We start from the raw sequence: 27,032 nt of genomic DNA, 5'->3' as shown, positions 1-27,032 counted from the left end.
TGAATTTGGGGCTTATGACTGAAGTTATCATTTCATATTACAATATAAAAAAGATTAATAAAAGCCTAGAAAATGAAAAATCTCCAATTTTGCATTTTATCACCTACTTTGGCACAGTTGTTTAGAATAAATGGCTCTTTAATAAAGTTGTACCTCTTTATGTACGAACTAGGGTCAGTTACCGCTATCAAGGTACATTGAGGTGTTAAGTTATTGTTTCAGAAATGTTCTGTCATAATGTTCCAACGCTTTAAAGAGCCTTTTAATAAGATGCCCGGAAAGAGTTGCTGGAAATACTGCATCTTTATCCCACTGTTTGCAACATAGAGCAGTGCTTCCCCTCCCCTACCTGTTGCTACGTGCTCTGGGTCAACTGGCTGAACAAAGGATGCTGAATCTTTCTCTGGGTTACAAAATAAGAGCAATCCGGCCTTTCAGGAATATTTCACATGAATTAAAACAGGCAGTCATAGTGGAAAAAGGATCGGCACCCATACCTTTAAATAAGGTAATGATGTTTTAGCGGTACATTTGGCAAGCTTTGAAGGGATGATGAAATCTAAAATGCCAACAAAAGCAATTAGATATTATGCATTTGAAAGATTTTCCATAAATACCTCAATACATGTGACAATGCAACAATTTTGTTAGGATACACATAGCAAGGAAGTTTTTTTTTTTTTTGGGTGGTCAAATTTTTTTTTGTTATTTCCAGTCATCACAGTACATTGTGGATGTAAATTGTGTGTGAGGTGGTGGCTGTAATTAGGTTTTGAACTATATAACTATGCTCATTTAATAGTAACATTTGTCACTATCATTTTTTTTTTCTTTATAAATATTGAAACCTAAAGTACCTTCCTTTTTAGATATTTTGATTTCTGATTGTTGTTTTTTTATGCACTTTTCCTGAGTGACATTTAATTAAATATTCTGATAATCTCACTAGTTTATTAGTCTTTATGTAAACAAAAAGTATTTTATGCTATATTAGATATAAGTTAAAAAGATCAGCAAATCAGTTAGTTGAACCATGGATTATTTTTTTTTGATTATTATTCTGGGCCCCAGAGTGTCGAGAACAGCAGTCAGTCTCCAATCTGTACCTGCTGACCCGCTATATTAATGATTAAAATTAATGATTACCAAGCAGCTGTCAACTAACCGATCTTTTTCATGAGTGTAACACTACTGTGGTAGTACATCAACAGGGAACTCTACAAATTGATTGTTGCTTTTTTTTCTAAATAATGTTTTCTCTTGTCATTCTTAGAGCCTGCTGACCTTTGAGTTGTTCTCTGTCATGGTCCATTCGGGGAGCGCTGCAGGCGGACACTACTACGCCTATATCAAGTCCTTCAGTGATGGCCAGTGGTACAGTTTCAATGATCAGCATGTTAGCAAGGTCAGACTCAACTTTTAGGTGGCTTGTTAACAGACTTAAGGCTGATTTTTGCAGAACTCTGCCCTTGTGAAAAACACATTTTGTGATGTTTTATTATCATTAGTTGGATTTTCCTTTACATCTTGATACATTCCTTTGCAATAGATCACCCAGGATGATATCAGGAAGACATATGGGGGGTCCTCAGGGAGCAGAGGCTATTATTCCAGTGCCTTTGCAAGGTCAGTTGTCTAATGTCTACACTGGGTAGTTAGTGAGCTACCACACCACATATTTTAAAGATCTATTTTTATCTCAGAACAAGAAATGAATTCTGTTTTAAATATCAGTTGTTCAAAGGTAGTTTCTAAGTTCAGGATGTTGATATCTTTTTCTCCTCTTTTCTCTCTCAACAGTTCTACAAATGCATACATGCTGATTTATAGACTGAAAGATCCCTCAAGGAATGCAAGTAAGAGCATAACACGGCCAGATTTGCTAGAGAAATGTGGCCAGAAACCCGCTGAGGATTTTGGCAATTCACATTTTTTTATAATTTATTTGGGGTTCTACATTTTTGTATCGGATTAATAATCAGTCCTAGCATTATTTAAGCAGGCTGTTATTGTGTAGATCTTGTAGGAGCCATACTTTGTTTTGCTGTATATCTTGTGCTCTTCTGACAATAATATCCTCTCTATGGGTGTATGGGCACCCGCATGTGACGTCACTGGTATCTGTGGGTGGCACCGTGGGTGTGGTGTCATCTGTATTAGTTTGTTTGCTCACCTGAGTTCAACAGCGACCTGGATTACGGCGGCTGGGTGAGCTTGGGGAGAAACTTTCTGTTAACCGTCATCAACGCACGGTTTGATGTATCCATGCACGGCTCATAAATGTAAGTAAAAGTTTTGTGTTATGATCGTGAGATGGAAAAATAAAACGACATCAACGTGTGTAATGGTTCAGCGTGACGCGTCGTCAGTAGCCATTACCCCTTGTCTCAGCCGGCCGCGGCGTTTGGATAAGTTTTTAAATTGATACGCCGCAATATTTTGTTAACAGAAACTTTGTTGAAGCGCAGATTTAAGCGTATTGTCATTACAACGCTGGGCGTTTTTTGGTTGCTTTCTTAAAGTTGTAAATGATAGACGTGAGCGCACGCTGGATTAGACGCCCATTCATTCACAAACCTGTTGCTGCTACTCAGCCCGTTCTGTTATCACACTTTCCTACGGTGAAAAGATAGACTGCATCATTTTGGATTGGATCTGTTGTGTTCTGCGTGATTATATTCCCTGCTAGGTTCAGCGGTACATTCACATAAGGTGATGTACTGGTTTTGTTTGTTTGGCACTTTTTGTAGTGGTTTGTTTCGTGTGTCAAGCGGGTTAAGCATTGCGCTTGGGAGTGCCGCCGTAGTTCTGGTTCTAAGACGGTCAGTCTGGTTCAAGACTATCGGTAAATAGGCACATAAATACCCACCGCTAGTATACACAGAAGACTAGGGTTGAGTTTAGTTAAGCCCCGCTGGATAGTTAGAGGGAATGATTGACAACGCGTTGCACCTTGTTTACGTAGAACCTAAGCCATAAATTAAGCCGCTGTGTGAGTGTTACAAGCAGAAATCTTTGTGGTTTGTGATTTTTGGATTGTTTTGGCGAATAAAAAAAAATGGAGTCTATGGATACCAGATCAAATGTTGGAAATGAAACGAGAGAGAAAAGACAAATAAAACTTACACCCAAGGCTTTTGAACTTAAAGTGGAGAAGCTTCAAGAAGAACGGCAAAGAAAAGTAAGAGATATCAAAGGTGTAATAAAAGAAATTAAAGACCTAATGAAAAGTGCTGACAGCGTAGAAAAAGTAAAGTCATATCTTGAAAAAATTTCAAGTATGTTTGAAGAGGCAATACATATGCATGCTGTTCTGATTGCCATGCTCCCTCCTGAAGAACAAGAAAAACAAAATGCTTGGTTTTACAGTATTGAAGAACATAAAACCGCTTTTGTGGAAAAAACTAATAAATGGCTATTTGATGTGCAAGAGGGCGCTGTCGTAGCATGTTTGGGGCCTGCTGTTTCCAAAGATAACATTGATAATGCAGTTGAAGATGACATCAGGCCATGTGACAGTGTTTCTAACGTGTCCGAAAGATCGAAGAAACGCAGCACGGTGGTGAGTAAAACGTTGTCCTCTGCATCATCAGCCAGGCTGAGAGCTGAGGCTGAAGCAGCTGCTCTTATGGCTCGTCAGAAGCTGCTGAAGGAGAAGCATGCTCTGGAGGAACAGCAGGAACAGCTGAGGAGAAAAATGGAGGAACAGCAGGAACAGCTGAGGAGAAAAATGGAGGAACAGCAGGAGCTGTTAAGAAGAAAGAAGGAGGAGCTGGATTTAGACATGGATCTGGCAGCTTCTATGGCTAAAGTGAGTGTGTTAAAGGCTTTAGAGGGATCTCATGTGTCTCACATGTCTGCCAAATCAGATGGTATGAATTCCTATTTAAAAGAAAGTAAAAGAACACAGCTAAATGTTGATGCTGCAGCATTTGTATCTAAGTTCACCACACAGTCATCGGCTTTGGAGGCTGTAGATGGTGTTTTGCCTTTAGGTTTTAATGCTGTGAGGCCAAAGACACACAAAATGGAGATGCCCACTTTGCCTATGCTGCCTGCTAATATGACTGGTCTCCCTACTCTGACCACTGTTGTGACTGCAGCGCCCAATAGGTCCACTGCTGATCGTATGCCGGCTGTTCTGACTGGGGTTGGTGAGCCAACTCTCTCCACGCTGCCTGTTGCTGCTGGCCTGCCTGCTGCTGTGACCGGAGCTGATCCGCATGTAATACCTGGAGGTGCTTTACATCCATCAGAAACTCACCCCCAGTTTGACCCAACTTTACCTGTAAGACAGAATAACCCTGATCAGCGTTTCCTCACTGTTTTAGAGAGGCAAAATCAAATAACATCGTTATTGGTTGAACAACAGTCACTTTTCCTTTTACCTAAGCGAGACCTGCAGATATTTGATGGAGACCCACTGCAGTACCAGACCTTCATACAGGGATTCGAGCACAACATTGAAGGAAGAACACAAAGTCATAAGGACTGTCTGTATTACCTCGAACAATATACTAGAGGTCAGCCCAGAGATTTAGTTCGCAGCTGTCAACATCTGCCACCTTCAAATGGATACATTAAGGCAAAGTCACTACTTCTTGAGCATTTTGGTGACCCATTCAAAATAGCTTCTGCTTATATGGACAAGGTGCTTTTATGGCCAATGGTTAAAGCTGAAGACATCAAAGCTTTACAGGCTTACAGTCTATTGCTGCGTGAATGTTATAACGCTATGGGAACTACTGCAAGTGACTTGAATGTGCCTACAAATATGCAAACCATAATGAAGAAGTTGCCTTATAAGCTGCGGGATCGGTGGCGAAGTGTGGCCTGTGATATTCAGGAGAAATTCCATCGTAGAGCCACATTTCCTGACATTGTCGAGTTTTTGGAAAAGCAAGTCAAGATTGCAAGTGACCCTTTATTTGGAAACATACAAGATGCACCTGTTACAGGAAAAAGAGATGCAAAAATTGTCAAGTCTCAGACTAGCTCAAGAGCCAGAGGCAGCAGTTTTGCCACTAATGTAGCACCTGCCAAGAAGAAAGTGGAGCCTGGAAACAAAAAAGGTAGCTCACATGATAAGGTGTGTCCGTTTTGTGGAGCTGGACATGATTTGGATGTTTGCCTTCTCTTGGATAAAAGGACTCAAGATGAGAAGATGTCTTTTTTGAAGGAAAACAAGATGTGCTTTGGATGTCTGTGCATTGGGCACATGAGTAAATATTGCAGAAAACGTTTATTGTGTAGAGTATGCAACCTTAAGCACCCCACATTGCTGCATGTCCACTCCAAAGCAAAACAAATGAGCGCAATACAGGCTAATAATGACTTGGAAGTGGCTAGAGAAGGTGCTCTGATGTCTGTGCAGTCTAGTGGCTTGACTGGGGCCGGTAGACCGGACTGTACGCTCTCTATCCTACCTGTACAGGTGAAGTCCAAAAGGGGAAACGAGACTGTGGTCACATATGCATTCTTGGATCCGGGGAGTACTGCCTCATTTTGTACAGAACGACTTATGAACCGGCTGAATCTGACAGGACGGAAGCTGGGAATACTCCTCAGGACTATGGGTCAAGAAAAGGTTGTGGACAGCTACATGTTGTCTGGTTTAGAAGTTGCTGGGCTGAATTCAGACAACTTTTGTAGTTTGCCGGAGATGTTTACACAGAGAAGCATGCCTGTACATCAAGGGAACATACCACACTCAAAAGATCTCATAAGATGGCCACACCTTAGTGATATAAAAATCCCAGAGATCAATGCGGATGTGGACCTTCTGATTGGGACCAATGTACCTCAAGTTCTAGAGCCATGGGAGGTGGTTCGTTCAGTGAATGGAGGTCCTTATGCAATCAGGACCATCTTGGGTTGGACAGTGAATGGCCCGCTCAGAGGAGACTACCAGATCAGTGACCAGTATGTACTTCCTGACATTAGAGTGAATCGGATCTCTGTGGCCAGGCTTGATGAGCTTTGGGAGAAGCAGCTGAAGGTTGATTTCCCTGAGACCCTGCATGAAGAACAATCTGGGCTATCAAGGGAGGATCAGCGCTTCATGAAGTCTGTTTTAGAGTCGGCCAAGCTCATTGATGGTCATTACAGTATTGGTCTGCCAGTAAAGCAAAGACATTTTAAAATGCCAAACAATAGGACAGTTGCAATACAGCGTGCATTGAGTCTCAAAAGACGTTTGAATAAAGATCCGTCTTTTTGTACAAACTACACCACATTCATGTCTGAAATGCTGGCTAATGGCTATGCAGAGAGAGTTCCAACTGAGCAGCTGGCCCGTTGTGATGGGAGGGTGTGGTATATACCGCACCATGGGGTATATCACCCAAAAAAGAAGAAGCTGCGGGTAGTTTTTGACTGTGGTGCCACATTTCAGGGGACATCACTGAACTCACAACTTCTGCAAGGACCAGACCTCACAAGTTTGCTTGTAGGAGTCCTCACAAGATTCCGTAAAGAACCTGTGGTGCTCATGGCAGATGTTGAGGCCATGTTTCATCAGGTCAGAGTGCCAGCTGAGGACTGTGATTTGTTGAGGTTCTTGTGGTGGCCAGGAGGAGATTGTAGTCAGGAGCTGGTGGAGTTCAGAATGGTGGCACATCTATTTGGCGCTACTTCCTCCCCTAGTTGTGCCTGTTTCGCTCTGAGGAAGTGTGCTGAGGACAATCGTGAGCATTTCAGTCCTTTGGCTATTAACACAGTCTTACACCATTTTTATGTTGATGACTGTTTAGTGTCTGTTTGCTCTGAAGAGGAAGCTGTGTCTTTGTGTGGAGAGCTCATCATGTTGTGTGCTAAAGGTGGGTTTAAACTCACAAAATGGATCAGTAACCGACGCACAGTCCTTGCTACTATCCCTCAGGAGGAGCGAGCCAAAGAAGTGAAAGATCTGGATCTGGACAGTGATGCCTTGCCTGTTGAGCGTGCCCTTGGTGTGCAGTGGTGTGTACAGTCTGACTCATTCAAGTTTAAAATCATCCTCAAAAACCGACCAATCACAAGAAGAGGAATATTGTCTGTGATCAGCTCGGTCTATGACCCACTTGGTTTTCTGGCACCCGTTGTTTTGTCTGCCAAGATATTCCTCCAAGGCCTTTGTCGGAAGCGTCTGGGATGGGATGACCCTTTGCCTTGCTCTGTTACCAGAGAATGGATGTCCTGGCTGGAGGACCTTCATCACCTTGAGAATTTCAAAGTCAGTAGGTGCTTAAAACCTGTTGACTTTGGTGACCTTGTTTCTGCTCGGCTCCACCACTTTGCAGATGCAAGTGAGGAGGGATTTGGAACTGTGACTTACCTACTACTCCAAGACAACAAAGGACATCTTCACAGTTCATTTGTGATGGGGAAGGCACGTGTCGCTCCTTTAAAACCTATCACCATTCCCCGTATGGAGCTTACTGCTGCAGTCGTGGCTAGTAGGATGGACAAGTTGTGGAGACAGGAATTGCAAATGGACCTTCAGGAGTCAGTTTTTTGGACAGACAGCACATCTGTTTTGAAATACATAAAAAATGAAACATCAAGATTCAAGATATTTGTTGCAAACAGAGTGTCTGAAATACTAAAGCTGTCTGACATCTCTCAGTGGAGATACGTGAATACATCTAACAACCCTGCGGATCTTGCCTCCAGAGGTGTTAAAGTTCAGTCCTTTCTGAAGACTGGTGTGTGGCTCTGCGGTCCTGATTTTCTATGCGAGCCTGAAATCAGGTGGCCCGAAAACCCTGAGATCTTGGAAAGTTCTCTTGTTGGAGACCCAGAGGTTCGGACTGAGTTTGTAAATACTGTTCAAGTTGAGCAGGTCAGTCCAATGGAGAAGCTCATTGGTTACTTTTCCTCCTGGCTTCGTCTCAAAAGGGCTGTGGGTTGGTTTCTCAAGTTTAAGACCGTGCTGGTGTCTCTGGTACAACATCGAAAGCTGCTGAGAGAAACTTTTCTTCAATCTGACCTGAATGCCGAGCAGCTGGAGAAAGAAGTACAGGCTCAGATGAAAAATGTTAAAGCTCAATTGCCAAAATGTTTTCTGTCCATGGAAGACATGGTTGTGGCCGAATCAGCTATAATTCGTTTTTGCCAAAGAACAAGGTTTCCAGAGGAACTGGCCAACTTGGAGAAAGGGCAGGGTGTGAGAAGGACGAGTCACCTTTTCAAGCTAAGTCCGTTCCTGGATGGTGGTCTTATTAGGGTCGGGGGGCGGCTTAGTAGAGCTTCTATGCCAGTTGAAGCTAAGCATCCAGTTATACTGGCAAAAGATCTGTACATCTCTAATTTGATTCTCCATCATGTACATGAAGTAACAGGACATGGTGGACGAAACTACATGCTGTCTCATCTGCGTCAGAAGTATTGGATTCCTGGCGCCTGTGTTGCCATAAGAAGAATTCTGGCCAAGTGTGTCATCTGCCGTCGTTTGTCTGCTGCTCCTGGACATCAAAAAATGGCCGATCTTCCTCATAACAGAATTACTCCTGATGAGCCTCCTTTTAGTAGAGTTGGTTTGGACTGCTTTGGACCATTTGAGGTCAAGCGTGGAAGAGCTGTGGTCAAGAGGTATGGGCTCATTTTTACCTGCCTGGCGATACGAGCCATACACCTTGAAGTGTTATCATCTTTGGACACAGACTCATTTATTAATGGTCTCAGAAGATTTATTGCACGTCGTGGTCAAGTCCTGGAAATCCGTTCAGATAACGGTACTAACTTTGTGGGCGCTGAACGAGAATTAAGGAAGGCCATTGAAAAGCTGAACCACAAACTCATAAATGACGTGCTGCTACAAAAAAATGTGAAATGGGTTTTCAACCCTCCAGCAGCATCACACCATGGAGGTGCTTGGGAAAGGTTGATCCGTTCAGTTCGTAAGGTGCTCAACTCTATTTTAAAGACTCAGACCTTGGACGAAGAAGGCTTGGTGACTGTGTTTTGTGAGGCTGAATCTATTGTTAACAGCCGTCCAATAACAAAAGCATCAACAGATCTTCAAGATCTGGAAGCATTAACACCTAACCATCTACTTCTTCTCAAGACACAGCCGTTGTTGCCACCTGGAGTGTTTGAGAAGGAGGATCTGTACGCTCGTCGTCGGTGGAAACAAGTGCAGTATATGGCGGATCTGTTCTGGAAGCGCTGGGTGAAGGAGTATCTTCCTGAGCTTCAGGAGCGCCAGAAATGGAATACTGCACGGAGAAACTTCGTTCCTGGAGATCTAGTGGTGCTAGTGGATGATATGGCACCGCGCAATACTTGGACTACAGGAAGAATTGTGGACACTGTTCCAGACAAAAATGGACTAGTTCGGAGTGTACGGATTAAAACTAAAACAAGTTGTTTGGACAGGCCAATAACCAAAGTCTGTCTTCTGCAGGAAGCAGAAGAGCAGTGAAGACCTGTGGATTATTTGGGCATGAACTTTGAGCTTTTGAATGGACTGGTCTGACTTTATTAGACTGCTTGGATCTAAGACTATAAATTGGACTTTGATGAACTTGTGTGTTCACTTTGAATGTGCATTGGTGTCTCCTACAAGGTGATGGTGGTGGTGAATTATTATCATGAAATAATTTGGGGCCGGAAATGTAGGAGCCATACTTTGTTTTGCTGTATATCTTGTGCTCTTCTGACAATAATATCCTCTCTATGGGTGTATGGGCACCCGCATGTGACGTCACTGGTATCTGTGGGTGGCACCGTGGGTGTGGTGTCATCTGTATTAGTTTGTTTGCTCACCTGAGTTCAACAGCGACCTGGATTACGGCGGCTGGGTGAGCTTGGGGAGAAACTTTCTGTTAACCGTCATCAACGCACGGTTTGATGTATCCATGCACGGCTCATAAATGTAAGTAAAAGTTTTGTGTTATGATCGTGAGATGGAAAAATAAAACGACATCAACGTGTGTAATGGTTCAGCGTGACGCGTCGTCAGTAGCCATTACCCCTTGTCTCAGCCGGCCGCGGCGTTTGGATAAGTTTTTAAATTGATACGCCGCAATAGATCTTATTCTTTTGCAAATCAGCTTTAAGAGGTTGAGGTATACGCTTGTCTATAACCTATAGCACCAAATGCCTGTAGTTTTTTATTTTTGTGTTTTATATTATTTTTTTATTGAAATCCAGTATTTTCCATGTTCGTGTCTCCGTCAGCAGCATATAGAGAACCGTAGGCAACCAATGGACAATTGATGTCGAGATTTCGATAATTTGGACTTTAGAGTTCATCTAAGCTCTCTTGAAGAGTTTATGCAGTTTGGTTGAACACGTGTTTTTTTTTATCTGCTGAAAGAGCCTATTGTTTTCTCAGCATGATGTTTTTAAGAAAAGCTTTATTGGTCACCAGCAATAGTCAGATGTTTTTTTTCCTTTTTTTTTTTCATTTCTTTTTTTTTTTTTATGTGATCGAAAGGTTCACAGGTCAGCCTTGGCGTGCCCTTCACCACAATTCACTTATTTTGTAGTTTTGGTCCAATTTGTCCATCTTCATCTTAAGAAACTAAGAACATTTTAGAGTTGTGGAGATACTTTGATTCAGTTGTCTAGAAAGCATAATCTGGCTATTGTTTAATAAACCCTCTCACTTGCTATTTTTTGTTTTCTACCTTCTTGTAAAGATATTTGCTTTTGAAACTTGGTAATTGTCAGGAGATGGGTTAGAGTTTTTGTTCTTAACCTGTCGGTGCTGATAATGTTGTGGCCAATTGGTTTGATGTATCTGGGAAAAGTTTTCTTAATTTCTTTGAAATTTCCTTAAAAAACAAAGTTATTATAAATGTCAGCTACTTAAGTTGACAAGTAGGGCTGGGCAATATGACTTAAAAATAAAATCTCTGATTTTATTATACAAGATCCGATTAATAAAAAAAAAAAACGTTTTTTGGTCTCCCCATCATCTGTAAAAACAAACTACAGAAATAACTTTTTAAAACTTACTGTTTTTCAGTCATGTTGCCTGAGAGTTGACCTAAAGATCAAAGGCAAACACACTGAACGAGCTGAATAAGTGATTCTAGGTGTGTGGTAATCAGTGCAACCGTTTCAGAGGGGAAAAAAATACTAGATTATATTAACATAAAATATTTTTTATATTAACATCCAGTTTTGTAATCCAGGAGGGAATAATCAGCAGTTTATGCATTTGCAATGTGAAAACAGAGCAGGTCTCCTCTCTGCTCTTTTTGCTCTGACTGCATGCAGGGCTTTCAGGACAAGGCAGCTGCCTGTGCCTGTGAGACAATGCTGAGGGAATAGGGAGACCTCACAGCTGTCATGAGATAGTAACAGATAACTAGTAAACTAGTTGGCACTATGGTCTGATGACATGTCGTGCAAATTCTCATATTCTTTGCCTTTATTCTTGTCAATAGTTCTCTCATTTTGGCGGCAGCAGGTTTGACGTGTGCTGTTGTTTCTCTGCAGAGTTTCTAGCCGTGGACGACTTCCCGGAGCACATTAAGAGTTTGGTTCAGAAGGAGAAAGAGTCCGAAGAGCAAGAGAAGCGGCAGAGGGAAATTGAACGCAACACTTGCAAGGTACTTATTTGCCTTTTTCTAAGATTAGTGAGCCGGACTTCAAAAGATGAGTTATGGTAACGCTTTATTAGCTACAAAAAGATGACAAGCTTGTTATCCTAATTTTCAGATCAAGCTCTTCTGCGTGCATCCTGTCAAAATGATGATGGAGAGCAAGTTGGAGGTTCACAAGGATAAAACTCTTAGAGAAGCAACAGAAATGGCCTACAAGGTGGGTCGAGTTACTGCTCAGACGTGACTACCTTATGGTTGCCATGTTTTAGTTTTTTCAACATGGGAGGGATGAATGCGCTCCAGACAATGGTGACTAAACAGAAGTTTCTTTGTGTGCTTCCTCAGCTGATGGAGCTGGAAGGAGTCGTCCCTCCTGACTGCTGTCGCTTGGTAAAGTACGATGAGTTCCACGAGTATCTGGAGCGGTCGTACGAAGGTGAGGAAGACACCCCGATGGGGCTCCTGCTCGGAGGCGTCAAGTCATCCTACATGTTCGACTTGCTCCTGGAGACGCGTCGGCCTGATCAGGTCTTCCAGCCATACAAACCCGGAGGTTGGTTTTGGAGTGGGGGGAAAAAAGGATTAAATGTAGCGACGTGTGCGTGGCTAAGGAGTCAAGTCGTTTTACTAAGTATATGCATTGTGTTTTCTTTGTTTATTCGCCTGCAGAGGTAATGGTGAAGGTCCATGTTGTTGATCTGAAGACTGAGACCATCGGCCTTCCAGTCAGTGTGCGCGCGTACCTGAACCAGTCCGTCACCGAGTTCAAACAGCTCATAGCACAGGTTTTTATTAATCTTTTCAGTTTTTACATTCACTGTTTCGCTTTTTGACCCCAATGTGCAGGTGCACCCAGATAAATGGCAAAATCATTTCAAAGTGAATTTATATCAGTAATTCATTTGGAAAAGTGAAAATCATATAGATTCATGTAGACACAAGTTTAAAATTTCAAGTGTTTATTTCTGTTCCTTTTTGGTGATCGATTACTACTCACAGCTAATTAAAACTTTAAAAATCAGTATCAGAAAAGATGAATAATCAATAAAAAAACAACAACTGGATTGTAAGGACATCAATAGCAACTTATTAAAGTCCATGTCCTCCATTGTATACGTCCTTAGTACCTGGTCGCTTTGCTTTTGCTTTTGCATTTCCCATAACTTTCTAATAATAATCCTTTTTTATTTTTTAAATCACTTTAAGAACAAGGGCCTTTTGATATTCACTGTCTGCTGGATAGCTATCAAGTCTACACCCTTCAACTGTTTTTTCTTTAATGAAATCTGTTTCTGTTGGGCTCATTTAAAGCTGCAATTTCCGAGAAGCTGAATTTAGAGTTTTAATTAGTTTGCTGTAATAATCTAAATGAGCAGAAGTAAATGCTTGAAATGTGTCGCTGTAAATTTTATGACGGCTAAAGTTTTGAGTGTTTTAAGTGAACAGTTGCCTGTGAGAAGGTGGGATCAGGTGTGAGTACCTGGTGTTTGTGTGTCTTTAGGCCACCGGTCTCTCTGCAGAAACCATGCGGGTGGTCTTGGAGCGGTGCTATAATGACCTCAGGCTCCTCTATGTTCCAAACAAGACGCTAAAAGCCGAGGGCTTCTTCAGGAGCAACAAGGTCCCCTTTTTCTTCATAATCTTCCTATTGCATTGATTGATAGAAACCAGAAACATTGACTCCAAATTCTCTTTTCACCAGGTTTTTGTCGAGAGCTCCGAGCTGACGGACCATCAGGTCGCTTTTACCGACTCGCTCCTGTGGAAGCTGTTGGATCGCCACGGGAATACGATCCGTCTGTTTGTCTTGCTGCCCGAGCAGTCCCCTGGCACTCTGGCCAGCAGAACCCTTTGCCAAAAGGCAGGAGAAGACTCTGACGGCCCCTTGGAAGGGTCGAAGGGCAACAGGAAATCTGTGGAAGCGATACTGGAGGAGAGCACAGAAAAGTTAAAGAACCTGTCTCTGCAGCAGCAGCAGCAGCAGCAGCAGGGCTCCAGTGCTAGCGACAGCCAGAAAAGCTCCGACACGAGCGACTTCGAGCATATCGAGTCGCCGACTCAGGAGGCGGACTCGAACTCTTCGCTGTGCGTGGCCGCGGACAGCAGGGAGCTGGAGAACCGGATATCCGCCTCCTCTGAGGCCGAGCAGCAGTTTGGGTGCGAGGAGCGCTCGGACTCCGAGGTGAACAACGACCGCAGCACCAGCTCGGTGGACAGCGACATCCTGAGCTCCAGCCACAGCAGCGACACGCTGTGCAATGCCGACAGCGGCCCCATCCAGCTGGCCAACGGCCTGGACTCGCACAGCATCACCAGCAGCCGGCGCTCCAAAGCCCACGAGGGCAAAAAGGAGACCTGGGACACGGCGGAGGAAGACTCCGGGACGGACAGCGAGTACGACGACAACGGGAAGAGCAAGGCGGAAGCTCAGTACCTGTACTTCAGAGCGGAGGCTAATTCTCAGGACGACGCTGCGTGGGACACGCAGAAATGTAAAGAGTTTTCCTCCTATTTCGAGCAACGGCTTTTAGTCCAGTTATCAGAGAAAAGTGCTCTTACTGTGTTTTTGTTGAATCTAATATGCCGTCCCATGTGGTCTCGCTCAGGTTTAGTGGTTCACGTGGACAAGAGACTAACGCTGGCGGCGTTCAAGCAGAACCTGGAGCCCTACGTCGGCGTGCCGTCGTCCCAGTTCAAGGTGTTTCGAGTTTACTCCAACAACCAGGAGTTTGAGAGCGTACGGCTCAACGAGACGCTCTCGTCGTTCTCCGACGACAACAAGGTCAGGACGAGCTGCTCAGGACAGAGTTCAACTTTTTTTGGGTGGTCATTTTGTTTAAGAAGGCCTTCTTAGATCTAGCTGAACTTTTACTCTTGCTCCACAGATAACCATCCGGCTCGGAAGAGCATTAAAAAAGGGTGAATACCGAGTCAAGGTGTTTCAGCTGCTTGTGAATGAAACGGAGGTAAGAGCTGATTAAAACTCTGCCTGTATGATCATAAAGCGTTCGATTTTAATAATCTCAAGTATTCCTGAAGTGGTTTAATGGTATTCCTCTATCATCTTTTCATGACTATAAGCTTTTAAGCAAAGCGGTGATCGTCCCATTTTAGCTTTTTATATTTTGCCGTTTTTTTGTTTGTTCCTGCAGCCCTGCAAGTTCCTTGTGGACACGGTGTTTGCTAAAGGCATGACCGTGAGACAGTCCAAGGAGGAGGTGCTCCCTCAGTTAAAAGAGCAGTGCAAGCTCGACCTCAACATCGACAGGTAAAGATCAGGCAGCGAGACGTTGGGCACGTTCACAGCATTTTACTTTCAAAAATGTCCCAAAATTTCATTTGCATCAAACGTGTTAATGAATTGGTTTGGTTTTTTTTGTCAGGGTTCGTCTCAGGAAAAAGACCTGGAAGAATCCAGGGACGGTGTTTTTGGATTATCACGTCTACGAGGAAGACATCAGCATCTCCTCAAACTGGGAGGTTTTCCTGGAAGTCCTCGACGGTGAGAAAAGTCGTCCGCAGTTTTGATCAAACAAGCTGAACTGCGTTTTGTAAACCTAGTTGATGCGAAGGCCGTCACTGTGCTTTAGAAGATCTTAATGACTTTTTGATCACAGAAAGTCACTTTAGTCTTATGGTAAAAATAAATGTAAAAAAGACATGAGGTTAACCACGGTCTTCCGCAACCTTCAACTCGGCGCCGTTCACTGATTTTATTTTTATTACATACGATTATTTAAAGCAGATGCTTAGAAATAAATACCAAGCCTACTTTAGTTTGAAGTAGGGATCGGCCAGTATGAGATTATCTTGGTTTGATCCTATATTTTAAAAAAAACGTCACAATATTCTCCCCAAATCTAAAAACTAAAATGGGCAAAATTATCTAACCACCTTAAATCAGAGCAGAATATTTTATTCTTTTGCTTCTGAAATATTCTGTGGTAAGTAAAAGTACAATAACATCTGAACAGAAATGCTGGTCTTGGAGCCAAGAGTACCTTGATACCGGTAGCCGAGGGTCTGTGTGATGTTACATCTGGTTGAGTCAGTCATCTTTTGCTTGTGCTCAGATTCAGAGAAGATGAAGTCCATGTCACAGCTGGCCATTTTGACTCGGCGGTGGAGCCCAGCAACGATGAAGCTGGGACCTTTCCAGGAGGTGATTCTGGAGAGCAGCAGCGTGGAAGAACTCAAGGAAAAGGTATTTCTCTCACTGGGATCACAGCAAGTCAATTTGAAACAATTATTTATTGCAGCCAAAGCAGTTAAAAAAAAAAAAGAAAAAAAAAAAAAAAGAAAGAAGGTTCAAAATGTTCAGTCAACTTTGATTGAACATGATTTCTTTCTGCAAATGTCGCCATCTGCTGGCCAGTGATGGTAGCCTCATCCTCACATCATTTTATATATGATATCAGGGTTCTCGGCAGCGCATTTCAGCGTAACGGCCCAATCAAACTTCTGTGATCGGGCCCCTACGCCAAGCTGCATAAAACGTGTTATTGAACACATTTACCAGCTTATTTGCACACATTTCACGCCTTAACTAATTTTATTGACTGATACTTTTTATATTTGTTATTTCTGCAGCTCAGCGAAATGAGTGGTATTCCTCTGGAAAACCTGGAGTTTGCAAAGGTACGAGTATTTCAATATGTCAGACCTTATGTCGTCACGCGGTCTCGTTTTACCTACCAGCTGTATGTCTCTGCTGTACAGGGCAGGGGAACGTTTCCCTGTGATATCTCCGTGTTGGAAATCCATCAGGATTTGGACTGGAACCCAAAGGTGTCCACTCTGAATGTGTGGCCTCTATACATCTGTGATGACGGAGCCGTGGTCTTCTACAGGTGCGTTGGCAAAAGAAAAAAGGAAATAATGTTGAAACAGTCTCTGATGCTCTCATTTAGTACAATTACTAACAGACACGTGACTACAAACACTAAATGTTTGAGTATGATGTAAAAAATTATAAAAAACTTAAGAGGTGTGTTTTTTGTTTTGTTTTTTTACTCAAAATGTAAAGCATACAGTATTTCTGGTTAAAGATAAATTCTAAAAATCGTAAAAGACTGGCATCCAAAACAGAGTTTTTGCATCTCAAAATTATATATATATTTTTTCGGATTAATAGATTGAATCTGAACAGAATTGCTAAAGTTTTAGTCCTTGATTTACATCTAAATATGAATCCTTTGCATTGCATATTATGATAACATTCATTTACTTTGACATCAAAAGTTGTTGCCCTGTATTAACAAGATATTAAAACAAAGCCAGACGTTTCTATATGCTGGAGATCTCAATAAGCTAAAATTGTATAGATTCATTCCACGTCAATTGATATGTCTTACTCTTCTTAATTTTTATGGCCTAGTGCTAGTTTAAAATCCCAACTACTTCTTAAAAATTCAGAAATGCCGATTGATCCTCTGTGGGATTTAAGGCCAGGTAAGACTCTTCTGACGTCGTCTCTGTTTCAGAAGTGGCTTAATGACTCCAGCTATGTTCAACGCCTTTTAAAACTTCAGAAATTTAGCTTCAGAATCCTCAAGATTTTTATAGCCCCACTTGTTCCATCCATTAAATTTTCCATTAATGAACTGGGACGAAGCAGTCTGAACAATCAGCTTGTTGGTGTTTTTGTTGGCTTACCCTCCTCACGGAGGGTCTTGGTGACTCTTGTGATGGACATCTGTCAGGTCATCGGTCTTCTCCATGATTGTGCAGCCTTTCTATATTAAATGTCTTGTGTAATTTTAGAATTTTCTGATCGTTTTAATTCATTTATTTTCTGGCTGACAGTCATTAAAATGAACAGAACTACACATTTCAAATAATTTTGTCTGTTGAATCTCATATAGCTTCATTTTATGAATTGCTAAAACAAACGTCGGTTTATATTTTACTGTATTTAGATAGAGTATCCAGCTACAGCTACAGTTGTGGTCAAAAGTGTACATACACTTGTAAAAAAATCATAATGTTATGGCTGTCTTGAGTCTTCAATAAGTTCTACAACTCTTATTTTTCTGTGATAGAGTGATCGGAACACATACATGTTTGTCACAAAAAACAGTCATAAAGTTTGGTTCTTTCATAAATTTATTATGGGTCTGCTGAAAATGTCACCAAATCTGCTGGGTCAAAAATATACATACAGCAACATTAGTATTTGGTTACATGTTCCTTGGCCATTTTCACGGCAAGTAGGCGCTTTTGGTAGCCATCCACAAGGTCCTGGCAAGCTTCAGGTCGAATGTTTGACCACTCTTCTTGACAGAATTGGTGCAGTTCAGCTAAATGTGATGGTTTTCTTGCATGAACCTGTTTCTTTAGCACTGTCCACATGTTCTCAATGGGGTTTAAGTCAGGACTTTGGGAAGGCCATTCTAAAACCTTAATTCTAGCCTGGTTTAGCCATTCCTTTACCACTTTTGATGTGTGTTTTGGGTCATTGTCTTGTTGGAACACCCAACTGCGCCCAAGACCCAACCTTCGGGCTGATGGTTTTAAGTTTTCCTGCAGAATTTGGAGGTAATCCTCCTTCTTCATTATCCCATTTACTTTCTGCAAAGAACCAGTTCCACTGGCAGCAAAACATCCCCAGAGCATAATACTACCACCACCATGCTTGACAGTAGGCATGGTGTTCCTGGGATTAAAGGCCTCACCTTTTCTCCTCCAAACATATTGCTGGGTGTTGTGGCCAAACAGCTCAATTTTTGTTTCGTCTGACCAGAGAACTTTCCTCCAGAAGGTTTTATCTTTGTCCATGTGATCAGCAGCAAACTTCAGCTGAGTCATAAGGTGCCTTTTCTGGAGCAAGGGCTTCTTTCTTGCACGGCAGCCTCTCAGTCCATGCCGATGTAAAACACGCTTGACTGTGGAGACTGACACCTGTGTTCCATCAGCTTCCAAATCCTTGCAGACCTGCTTCTTGGTGATTCTTGGTTGACTCTTGACCATCCTGACCAATCTCCTCTCGGCAGCATGTGATAGCTTGCGTTTTCTTCCTGATCGTGGCAGTGACACAACTGTTCCATGCACTTTATACTTGCGTATAATTGTCTGCACAGTTGCTCTTGGGACCTGTAGCTGCTTTGAAATGGCTCCAAGTGACTTCCCTGACTTGTTCAAGTCAATAATTCGCTTTTTCAGATCCACACTGAGTTCCTTTGACTTTCCCATTGTAGCTTTTGTAGCTGAGTCTAATCACTGGGTCAAATGAGCCCTATTTAAATGGGCTCATGAGAAGTCAACAGCTGTAGTCAATCAGAATCACTTAGAAGAAGTGAAGAGGCCATGACATGAAGCTAATTTGATTGACACAACTCGCTACATCACCAAAGTTGACAAATTTTGTTGCTGTATGTATATTTTTGACCCAGCAGATTTGGTGACATTTTCAGCAGACCCATAATAAATTTATGAAAGAATCAAACTTTATGACTGTTTTTTGTGACAAACATGTATGTGTTCCGATCACTCTATCACAGAAAAATAAGAGTTGTAGAACTTATTGAAGAGTCAAGACAGCCATAACATTATGATTTTTTTACAAGTGTATGTACACTTTTGACCACAACTGTACAAAGGGATTTAGGTAGATGCGATGCATTTTTAGGAGTACATGCAACTCACACCTGAAATGGGTTTATATTCATCTTTTCTAAAATGATGTCATGTTGGATTTAAAACCCTTTGTGTCGGTGCAGGGACAGCAGAGAGGACCCTCAGGAGCTGTCGGAGGACGAGCGCAACGAGCTGATGAAGAAGGAGAGCAGCCGCCTGCTGAAGACGGGACACCGCGTCAGCTACTCGCCGCGCAAAGAGAAGGCCTTGAAGATCTACCTGGACGGGGGCCCCGTGAGGGACCCGGGCCAGGACTGAGGCACACATGAAAAAAAAAATAAAAAAAAACCCCTCCTGGCTGTTTTAGTTAGCCCGCCCGCTGCAGAAGAACAACATGGCGTCTGGACTTTGACACGGCGGAAACTTGAGCCGCAGCAGCGTTGCGAGGCAAGCGTTCCCGCAGCCTGCACTCGGAGCCCCAGAGCCGGTTCAGAAGCGCCGCTGTGTACTATAGTGTAATGTTCTGTAAAGTCTAAAGGGAAGCGCAGAGGCTAATTTTACAGAGGGCAATCGAATACTGTATTGACGAATCACATGACGCGGATGCGGAGAGGCTAGGACAGCGGCAACAGTCGGGAAGGCGTCCATGCTGTCTTTGTGAGTCTCCTCCTTTTTGAAATCCAGCTCCCTGTCGTTCTGCGTCCGTCTCCGCTCTGTTCCTGCTCATCTGCGTCCGTCTTGTACCGCTCTCATACCGTTTGGCTCGCCCCTGCTTCCCTCCCTCCCTCCCTCCTCCTCACCTCCTCCGGTGAAGGCGTCCTCGCTCTCTTGGTAACTCTGAAGTTAAAACACCGTTCACTCACAGGATTGGATGAGTATAAAAGCAACAAATGTGTTCCTGTAACACCCACGCGGTTGCTTTGCATCCGGCGCCGCACTTTTGACTTCATGTAGTGAATTCACAGGCTGTCGGTTCTTTCTGTCATAAAATACAATGAAGCAAAAACCAAGTAGATTTTTTTTTGTTTGTTAAGAACTTCCTTCTGTTGTTTGTAAGTTATTCATTTGTTTCAGACCTCGCCGTTGCAGCGCGGTCTTTAGCAGCTCACGCGTCTGCTGTCTGTTCGTTCATGTTTATAGAGAATCTAATCTGTTGATGTTTCGTTGTCTTTTGCACTTTGTGAGCTGGGTGGTCGCAGCGTGGGGCGTCGGCGTGCTTTCTGGGTTCTTGTCAGGGATCACCAGGTTCTTTTTGGGTTCGTTTTGGCCGCTTCTACTGGCTGCTGCTTGACAGACTGACAGCGGAGGGCGTAAAGAGCCGGCCGGACTCCTCTTGGCCCGGGTTAAAGCCCCGTGAACCTAAGCTCAGCGTTCAGGCTGCCCTGGACTAAAAGAGTCGCCACCAGCTATGCGCTGTAGAAACGCCAATATCGGAGGATTCTCTCTTTTTCTTTTTTTTTTTTTGTTGTTGTTTATTTCTTTGAAATTTGAGATCATGTGTGAAAATAGTTAAAGATGATTTTAGAAATAAATTAAGTGCTTTTTTTTTTTTTGATAATAAAAAAAAAAGAGTTTCTGACGGTGACAATCAAAATAACTCACTCACATTCTCACACACACACAAAATTGCGATTTAATTTTTCTTTTTATTCTTCATCCAGATCAGAAGGTTCGAATAAGAGGAGCAAGGATCCAATCGGATCTTTGCATTCACAAGCATTAAATACTGGTAATGGTGCTTAGAATATATAGTTTATATATAGGTTATTTTCTGTTTTAAAGCAACAATGTGTGACGCACATAAGGCAGCACAATCCAACTGGTATTTGAGAAAAGGGGGGGGGGGGGGGGGATCACATTTAACTGCATACATGTAGATGTCACAGAGCATGATTATGAACAAAAACTTTATTAATAGCCATACCTCGAAATGCTCAAACAACAACACAACTACAAAGACATCAGAGTGCACTTTTCTTTAAGAATTGCATAGTTTTTATCTGCATATAAACTGACACCTGATTGGTTAGGATGCACATGATGGGGCAGCATTCTCCTCGTTATTGAATCAATTGCCAAGATTATTTCACGGTACAGATAAGCCCAGAATTATTCATACCTTTAGCAGATTCAAAGTTTTTTTTTTTTTTTTTTTTTTTCCCTCAACAAGTTTGAAAGGAAATGATCTCTCAAAATATGATAAAACTATGTAAAGGTATCGTTTTAAAAAAAAACATAACGGAATGTCTATTTCCCCTTTTTTTTCCTTTGGTGATGAGCTTTGGGTATTTCAGGCAAGGCAAGTTTATTTGTAAAGTACATTTCAGTGGCAAGACAATTCAAAGTGCTGATCATGAACAGAACATAAGGAAAGCAAACATTACAGAGGAAAGTACATTGCAGCGGAATAGTAGCAGCAAGTGAAGATATAAGACAAGTTGGACTAAAAACTTGAACATTAACATTTAAGGACAACTTTAAACAAATAAGTGTTTTCCTTTTATTTAAAGGAACTCAGGGTTTCAGCACTTTTACACTCATCTGGGAGTTTGTTCCAGGTTTGAGGCTGAAAGGCCTGCTTAGCACGACCCTGATCTCAAGCTCCGCCCACAGGTTCTTCCTCGGACCAGTCAGAGACGTTAATATTACTTTCAGTCAGAAGAACCATGTTAATATGCCAAAGTAATTGTCTTATTGTTAACATTTTAAAATAATTCAGCCTTTTTTGGCTGAAGTGGGTTTTTGCGAAGAGGCACCAAATTCATACTTTTTGTATAATTGGAAAGAACAAATTTAATAAACTTTTGTGTATTAAAACTAAGGAAATCAGCATTTTTAATATGTCAAGGTATATGAATAAAAGTGTATGTGGGGAAAACTCAGTCTTTCAAGGCAAAAAATATGAGAAAACATCCCTTAGTACGCAGTGATGTATTCATAACGGCAAAAGTGTTTCTGTTCGGGGGATTTAAATGTCATCCTTAGACAAACACTTTAGCAGCAACACAAATATGTTACAGATTATATGGTAACGTTTCATGTTGCTCTTATTTTATACATAATTAATTTTAAGTCTACAGCAGAAAAAAATCCCTGCAGTTTTGTCCTTGCATGAAGATTATAAGCTGTCTTTATTTCAGTATTGCCATAAGCACAGTTAAAGCTGTGAAAAGGGTCTGGCTAAAATCACTTTATAAATAGCATACTGGTTACTATAAAGACTCATGTTTGAGCAATGGTTGCCTCCAAGGCAAATGTGAAAACATCTCTTTGCATCAGAACGACCTCATATGCTAAGATATTGCACCTGACGGAGCAGTTCTCCGGACCATATAAAGAACCTCACACGTATTGATTTGCAACAGAGAAATGGTCAGAATACCAGAGTAGGCTACCACCAGCGCAGAGCTTGTTTAACATAAAGTAGCAGCCATGTGACAACAAAGATGTCGCCACATTTTTCTAAGAAAGGCATCGACTACAGACAGCAAAAAAAAAAAAAAAAAAAGCAGAAAAGGATTATGGAGAAGAAAATGTTAGTGTTACTGTGAGTTGTGAGAATATAGGATCCCGACACAATTATGTGTGCTTGGCTTGCTGCCTTTTCCAAAGGAAAATCCTTAAAATGCACTGCTCTGTAAAAGGAGTGGGCTCAAAACATCCTCCAGCAACATTTTCTTTTAACAATTCAGTTATATTTTAAGAATGATTTATGTATTTTCCACATGATGGAGCAATTGATCATGAGTTGGCTAAAAGATACCATTAAGAGGGTGAACTCTGAAACTCCCCACACCTGAACTTCACTAAGAGAGACTTTTTGAATACCTAAAGTTGAGGCATTTACTAATTAAAAAAACCTAGAAAAACAAAACATATAAACACATCAAAAACAAATACTGATGCCACAAAATGATGCATTTGAGGCTATTTGACATGCAGGGTGGGTGCAGTAGACTACTGAAACCAGAGGACACAAACAGCTCTAAAATGTAAGTAGATAGAACCCCAGTAGTAAACTGAGGACCTTTTGCCTGATTTAGAAAAAATAAGAATTTATATATTCGTTTTTAATAAATAAAAATGAACAGGAATGCTATGAATAATGACGGGTAAAATAAAGGAATCTCTTCTGATAAAAAAATGCAACCATATATTGGGAATTTGGGGGAGTTCATCTAAATGTCCCTAGAAGAACATAAATTACACACGCTAACCGTGACATTAATTATGTTACCGTGACATAATAATGTTACTGAATATCTTTTTTTTCCTGTTTATATTGAACAGAGTTTAGACTCTTCAGACTCACAGCTGTGACTAAAGTTTGTGTCACGTGGCAGAAATGATATGATTTAACAACACTGACTTGTGTTAATTACACCTCAAAGAAATTAAAAAATGAAAGCCATACATTCTGTGATTATCACTCCATACCATCTATTATTTTCTCTCTAAAAAACCTCCAGAGGCTCTCATGCTGTTTATGAGGGTGTGAACTCAGTCGAGCTTTGCCTAAAGGATGTAGTCGATTTCCGAGTACAGAGAGTCCGTCAGGTCCTCTTCGCTTGAGTCCTCTGCTTTCAGGCACATGGACCCTCGCCTGGCAGACAGGGAGGAGGAAACAACAGCTCAGAGTCGATACAGGTGCAGCGTCTACACACTCAAGGTCCCAAACTGTGAGGAAAGGGCGTGCTGCACTCACCCCAGGTGCTGGCACTGAAGATCTCCTGCACATGGACAGTGTCTCCTGGGTTTATTGTCCTGGGCGTCCCAGGAGAGCAGCTCCATCAGGTTGTTGGAGACGCCAAAGCAGCGTTCGCGTTCAATCGGCTTGGCCGAACAGACAGGGAAGAGCAGGGCTGCACAAAAACAGAAACCCATGCACATGTTTTTTTTTTTTTTTTTTTTTTTTTGCTGGGAGAACACATGGTGACTGAGGTGCGTCTGGTGTGATGTGTCGTACTTTTATGAAGAGCACAGCAAAGATCCGGCCTACAGTCAGTCTGGTAATGACAAGTGCTGCCAGCTTCTCCTTTGGTGGCATTTTGGGTGCACTGACCCCACACACACATCTGGTCACCGCAGCACTCCTCGTCTTTAGTACAAGACTGTAAACAACACAAGGTGTTTTTTTTATCTGTTTTTGAATTGTATTTTTAGGAAAAAAATAATAAGGTTCAGGACTCTGATGTCTAAAAAGTCATGGGAAGGAGAGAAGAACATGTGCACAATGTTTACTAGAGCTGAAGCTCACAGCAGGATTCATTTCACTAAGGATTGTTGAACTGTGACGTCTGCTGACTTTGGTGAATTACTAAGGAATAAAAGCTGCAGGGCGGCTTTAATGTTTTCCGCTCCTCGCCTTCGGGTCACACGGAACAGGATCGGGTCCTGGTTTTATCTGCGCGGAGTTGCAGTGTGCAGCACTTTGTCCGGGATACAGAGGCCATCCTCTTTGCACTTATCCTCCCTGTGTGCTGCACCTGTGCTTGGCCGGCAGCCAGTCTGTTTACCCCCCCCCCCCCCCCCCCCCCCCTTTGCCTTCAGTCTGCTCAGCCAAACCTCAGCCAGAGAAAATGCAATCAAACCTGGAAATCAGGAGCGAATTGCTCAGATAAAGCGACTAAGACACGTCTTCCGCTTTCTTTGAGCAGCCAGACAAAAATGATGAGCTCTTGCCAGACCTTGACCCAGGCCGTCCTTCCACAGGAAGCTTGCAAACCAACACACTCCAATTACACACGTGTACTAAGCTGCACGGCAGTGTGTGTGAAACCCCCTGGGTTTCCCAAAAGACTACAATGGAAGACGATACCCCCACTGAGTTGGAATGACATTATTATTAGTATGCCTTTGCATTACAAGGTCCCGTCTCATTTAGCTACAAACATGACCTGGACAAGATGAAGAGTGAAAAATTGTCCCATGTAAAATAAGATTTCAGAGAAGTTGGAACAACAACTAAAGACCTCCTACCATATCGGTGTCTTTACACGGCCGACACTTGGACTTATGGGTGTCAGAGAGGCAATACCTTCCTTTCCCACAGTCGTCATTCGTGACGCATCCCTGCAGAGAAAAATGACAAGAGATGAACGTTGCTAAAGAGTTGCTAAATATCCAGATCCCAGTCTGACTGTAACAAATGAAATCCATGAAGATACGTTTAATTAAGATTAAGAAATGCACTGTAGGCCTACTCAGTTGGTCCATTTCATAGCAGAGAGAATGATGAGTCAGTGGATAAGCAAACATCATGCAGCATTTACAGCGTTGGAGGGTCTAAAAATGAGCTTTCAGATCTGAAGTGAGAAAGGGACGAGAAAAGCCTTACTTGATCGATGTCGTTATCCAGGTCATCGGCTGGGGCAGTCGGAGCAGTAATGTTGTTTGTCTCCTGTGCAAAGTTGACGCATTTCTTACGTTTTATGTACAGGGTAAACAAACAGGCGTCTGGCTCTTGTTTACCGTCTCTACGCTGACTTACCTGTCCTGCAGAGGATGGCACAGAGTGCTCATCAGTCACATTATCAGTCTCATTGGGATGACTCTGAGGAAGGTCACTGGGATGAGGGCTGACACTGTTGTTTGCCTGGATGGAGAATGATACAGAGCAGGCGTTTTAAAAAAAAACCTCACTTTCCAACTATTTCTCCAGCTAAATCTCTCTTTAAACGTTCCTTCCCAGTAATCATTCCAGTTTAAATGACAGCAGCAGGCGCACAGCAGCGTCAGGACAAGGCCATGTCACGCAGACAGGAGGATGCTGACCGAGAGATGCAACCAGCTGCCTACCTGGGGAGGCGCGTCGTCAGCCTTTTGCTGCGGATCTTCCTCCAGCAGTTGGTTGACAAAGACGCGGTCCAGCTCCGACGGTCCCTCCACGATGTGATTGATCCCCGACTCTGATATCTCGGGAAGGATGCCGTTGCAGACCGCTGTCAGCGCCAAAACTGGGAGGATAGATCGCATCATGCTGCTGGTGCTACTCCTGCTGCTGCTGCTGCTGCTGCACGCTGAGGAAGAAGAGGAGGAGGAGGAGGAGGGGGAGGGTGTGGTTGCTGCTCCGAGGCATAAGCCTCGTCACAGCTGTTTTCCGTCACAGCAGAGTAACAACATCAAGTAAAACTCCAGCGTGAGAATCTTGCATAAGAACTGGCGTTTTGAAATGGATTAAAGCTTGTAGATGTCACCACACACGTTGGGATGTCCGGTTGTTCAGACCGTAGAACACGCGTCTAATGGATCATTCAGTGTCCGGGGGGGACGTACGAAGAACGAGAGCGAGCGATAGAGATAGGAGAGAGAGATGAGAGAGAGAGAGAGAGAGAGAGAGAGAGATAGAGATATATAGAGAAAATAAATACATGATAAAATAATAGATAAATATGATAGTAGAAGATAGAAATAGAGATATAATATATATCTAGATAAATAAAAAAGGGACTACAATAACATATAATAACATATAAACACACACCACCACACACACATATATAATATAGATATTATATATATATTATATATATATTATATATATATATATATATATATAATATATATATATATAATATAAAAACAATAAATAGAATTGGAGACAACCGAAGGTGATCCGAATGTTGCCGAAAGCTGATGACGCAACGGAGCGAGGACTACAACTTTAAAGCAATTTGCAGCACCTGGAGACAGCTTTTGCCACCTTTCCAAAATAGCTTGGCTCAGCAACTCAGTCCAATTTAATTTATAGTCCTACGGCGCCAAAGCACAACTTAGATGCATGTCTAGGCCCTTCACAACAGGTCAAACTCATGTCCTGTCAGATTTGGTTTAAATTAAGTTGGGATCCGTTCACGTCATTCTAACGCAAACTCATCCGCTAGATCCAAAATTCAATTATGTTACACGCGGTCCAAATTC

The 27,032-nt window shown here is 42.4% G+C and overlaps 2 protein-coding genes across 3 annotated transcripts in view; one reads left to right on the top strand and one right to left on the bottom strand.

The window, feature by feature from the left end:
* Nucleotides 1-20,688, top strand: part of usp47 (ubiquitin specific peptidase 47) — a 36,272-nt gene extending 15,584 nt beyond the window's left edge. For both annotated transcript variants that reach the window (XM_021321738.2, XM_012873004.3), the window contains 17 exons: nucleotides 1,274-1,405; nucleotides 1,550-1,626; nucleotides 1,801-1,856; nucleotides 11,431-11,543; nucleotides 11,653-11,754; nucleotides 11,883-12,090; nucleotides 12,207-12,322; nucleotides 13,039-13,158; nucleotides 13,240-14,029; nucleotides 14,144-14,319; nucleotides 14,423-14,503; nucleotides 14,690-14,805; nucleotides 14,921-15,039; nucleotides 15,611-15,741; nucleotides 16,128-16,175; nucleotides 16,257-16,387; nucleotides 19,256-20,688. In XM_021321738.2, the coding sequence (XP_021177413.2) occupies nucleotides 1,274-1,405; nucleotides 1,550-1,626; nucleotides 1,801-1,856; nucleotides 11,431-11,543; nucleotides 11,653-11,754; nucleotides 11,883-12,090; nucleotides 12,207-12,322; nucleotides 13,039-13,158; nucleotides 13,240-14,029; nucleotides 14,144-14,319; nucleotides 14,423-14,503; nucleotides 14,690-14,805; nucleotides 14,921-15,039; nucleotides 15,611-15,741; nucleotides 16,128-16,175; nucleotides 16,257-16,387; nucleotides 19,256-19,430 (2,691 nt within the window). In that variant the 3' untranslated portion in view covers nucleotides 19,431-20,688. The remainder of the gene's footprint in view (nucleotides 1-1,273; nucleotides 1,406-1,549; nucleotides 1,627-1,800; nucleotides 1,857-11,430; nucleotides 11,544-11,652; nucleotides 11,755-11,882; nucleotides 12,091-12,206; nucleotides 12,323-13,038; nucleotides 13,159-13,239; nucleotides 14,030-14,143; nucleotides 14,320-14,422; nucleotides 14,504-14,689; nucleotides 14,806-14,920; nucleotides 15,040-15,610; nucleotides 15,742-16,127; nucleotides 16,176-16,256; nucleotides 16,388-19,255) is intronic.
* Nucleotides 20,689-21,885: 1,197 nt separating this feature from the next.
* On the bottom strand, nucleotides 21,886-26,155 carry dkk3a (dickkopf WNT signaling pathway inhibitor 3a). The gene is made up of 7 exons (XM_012873005.3): nucleotides 25,911-26,155; nucleotides 25,603-25,707; nucleotides 25,450-25,512; nucleotides 25,092-25,184; nucleotides 24,079-24,223; nucleotides 23,818-23,974; nucleotides 21,886-23,715 (listed from the first exon to the last, which is right to left on the bottom strand). The coding sequence occupies exons 1-7, from the start codon at nucleotides 26,088-26,090 to the stop codon at nucleotides 23,628-23,630; spliced, it is 831 nt and encodes a 276-aa protein (XP_012728459.2). The 5' UTR covers nucleotides 26,091-26,155; the 3' UTR covers nucleotides 21,886-23,627.
* Nucleotides 26,156-27,032: the final 877 nt, after the last annotated feature.

The sequence above is a fragment of the Fundulus heteroclitus genome, unplaced genomic scaffold, assembly GCF_011125445.2.
Source record: "Fundulus heteroclitus isolate FHET01 unplaced genomic scaffold, MU-UCD_Fhet_4.1 scaffold_38, whole genome shotgun sequence".
NCBI classification, from domain to species: Eukaryota; Metazoa; Chordata; class Actinopteri; order Cyprinodontiformes; family Fundulidae; genus Fundulus; species Fundulus heteroclitus.
The sequence above is the reverse complement of the archived record's forward strand: the minus strand, read 5'-3'. Positions and strand labels throughout refer to the sequence as shown.

What these genes read in the sequence shown, in the direction of transcription:
- dkk3a (XM_012873005.3), bottom strand. Translation starts at nt 26,090, where the DNA reads ATGATGCGATCTATCCTCCCAGTTTTGGCGCTGACAGCGGTCTGCAAC. An exon ending in TGGATAACGACATCGATCAA is followed by an intron (nt 25,185 to 25,449) that starts GTAAGGCTTTTC and finishes TTTTCTCTGCAG; the next exon opens with GGATGCGTCACGAATGACGA. An exon ending in CTTCAGTGCCAGCACCTGGG is followed by an intron (nt 23,716 to 23,817) that starts GTGAGTGCAGCA and finishes CCTGTCTGCCAG; the next exon opens with GCGAGGGTCCATGTGCCTGA.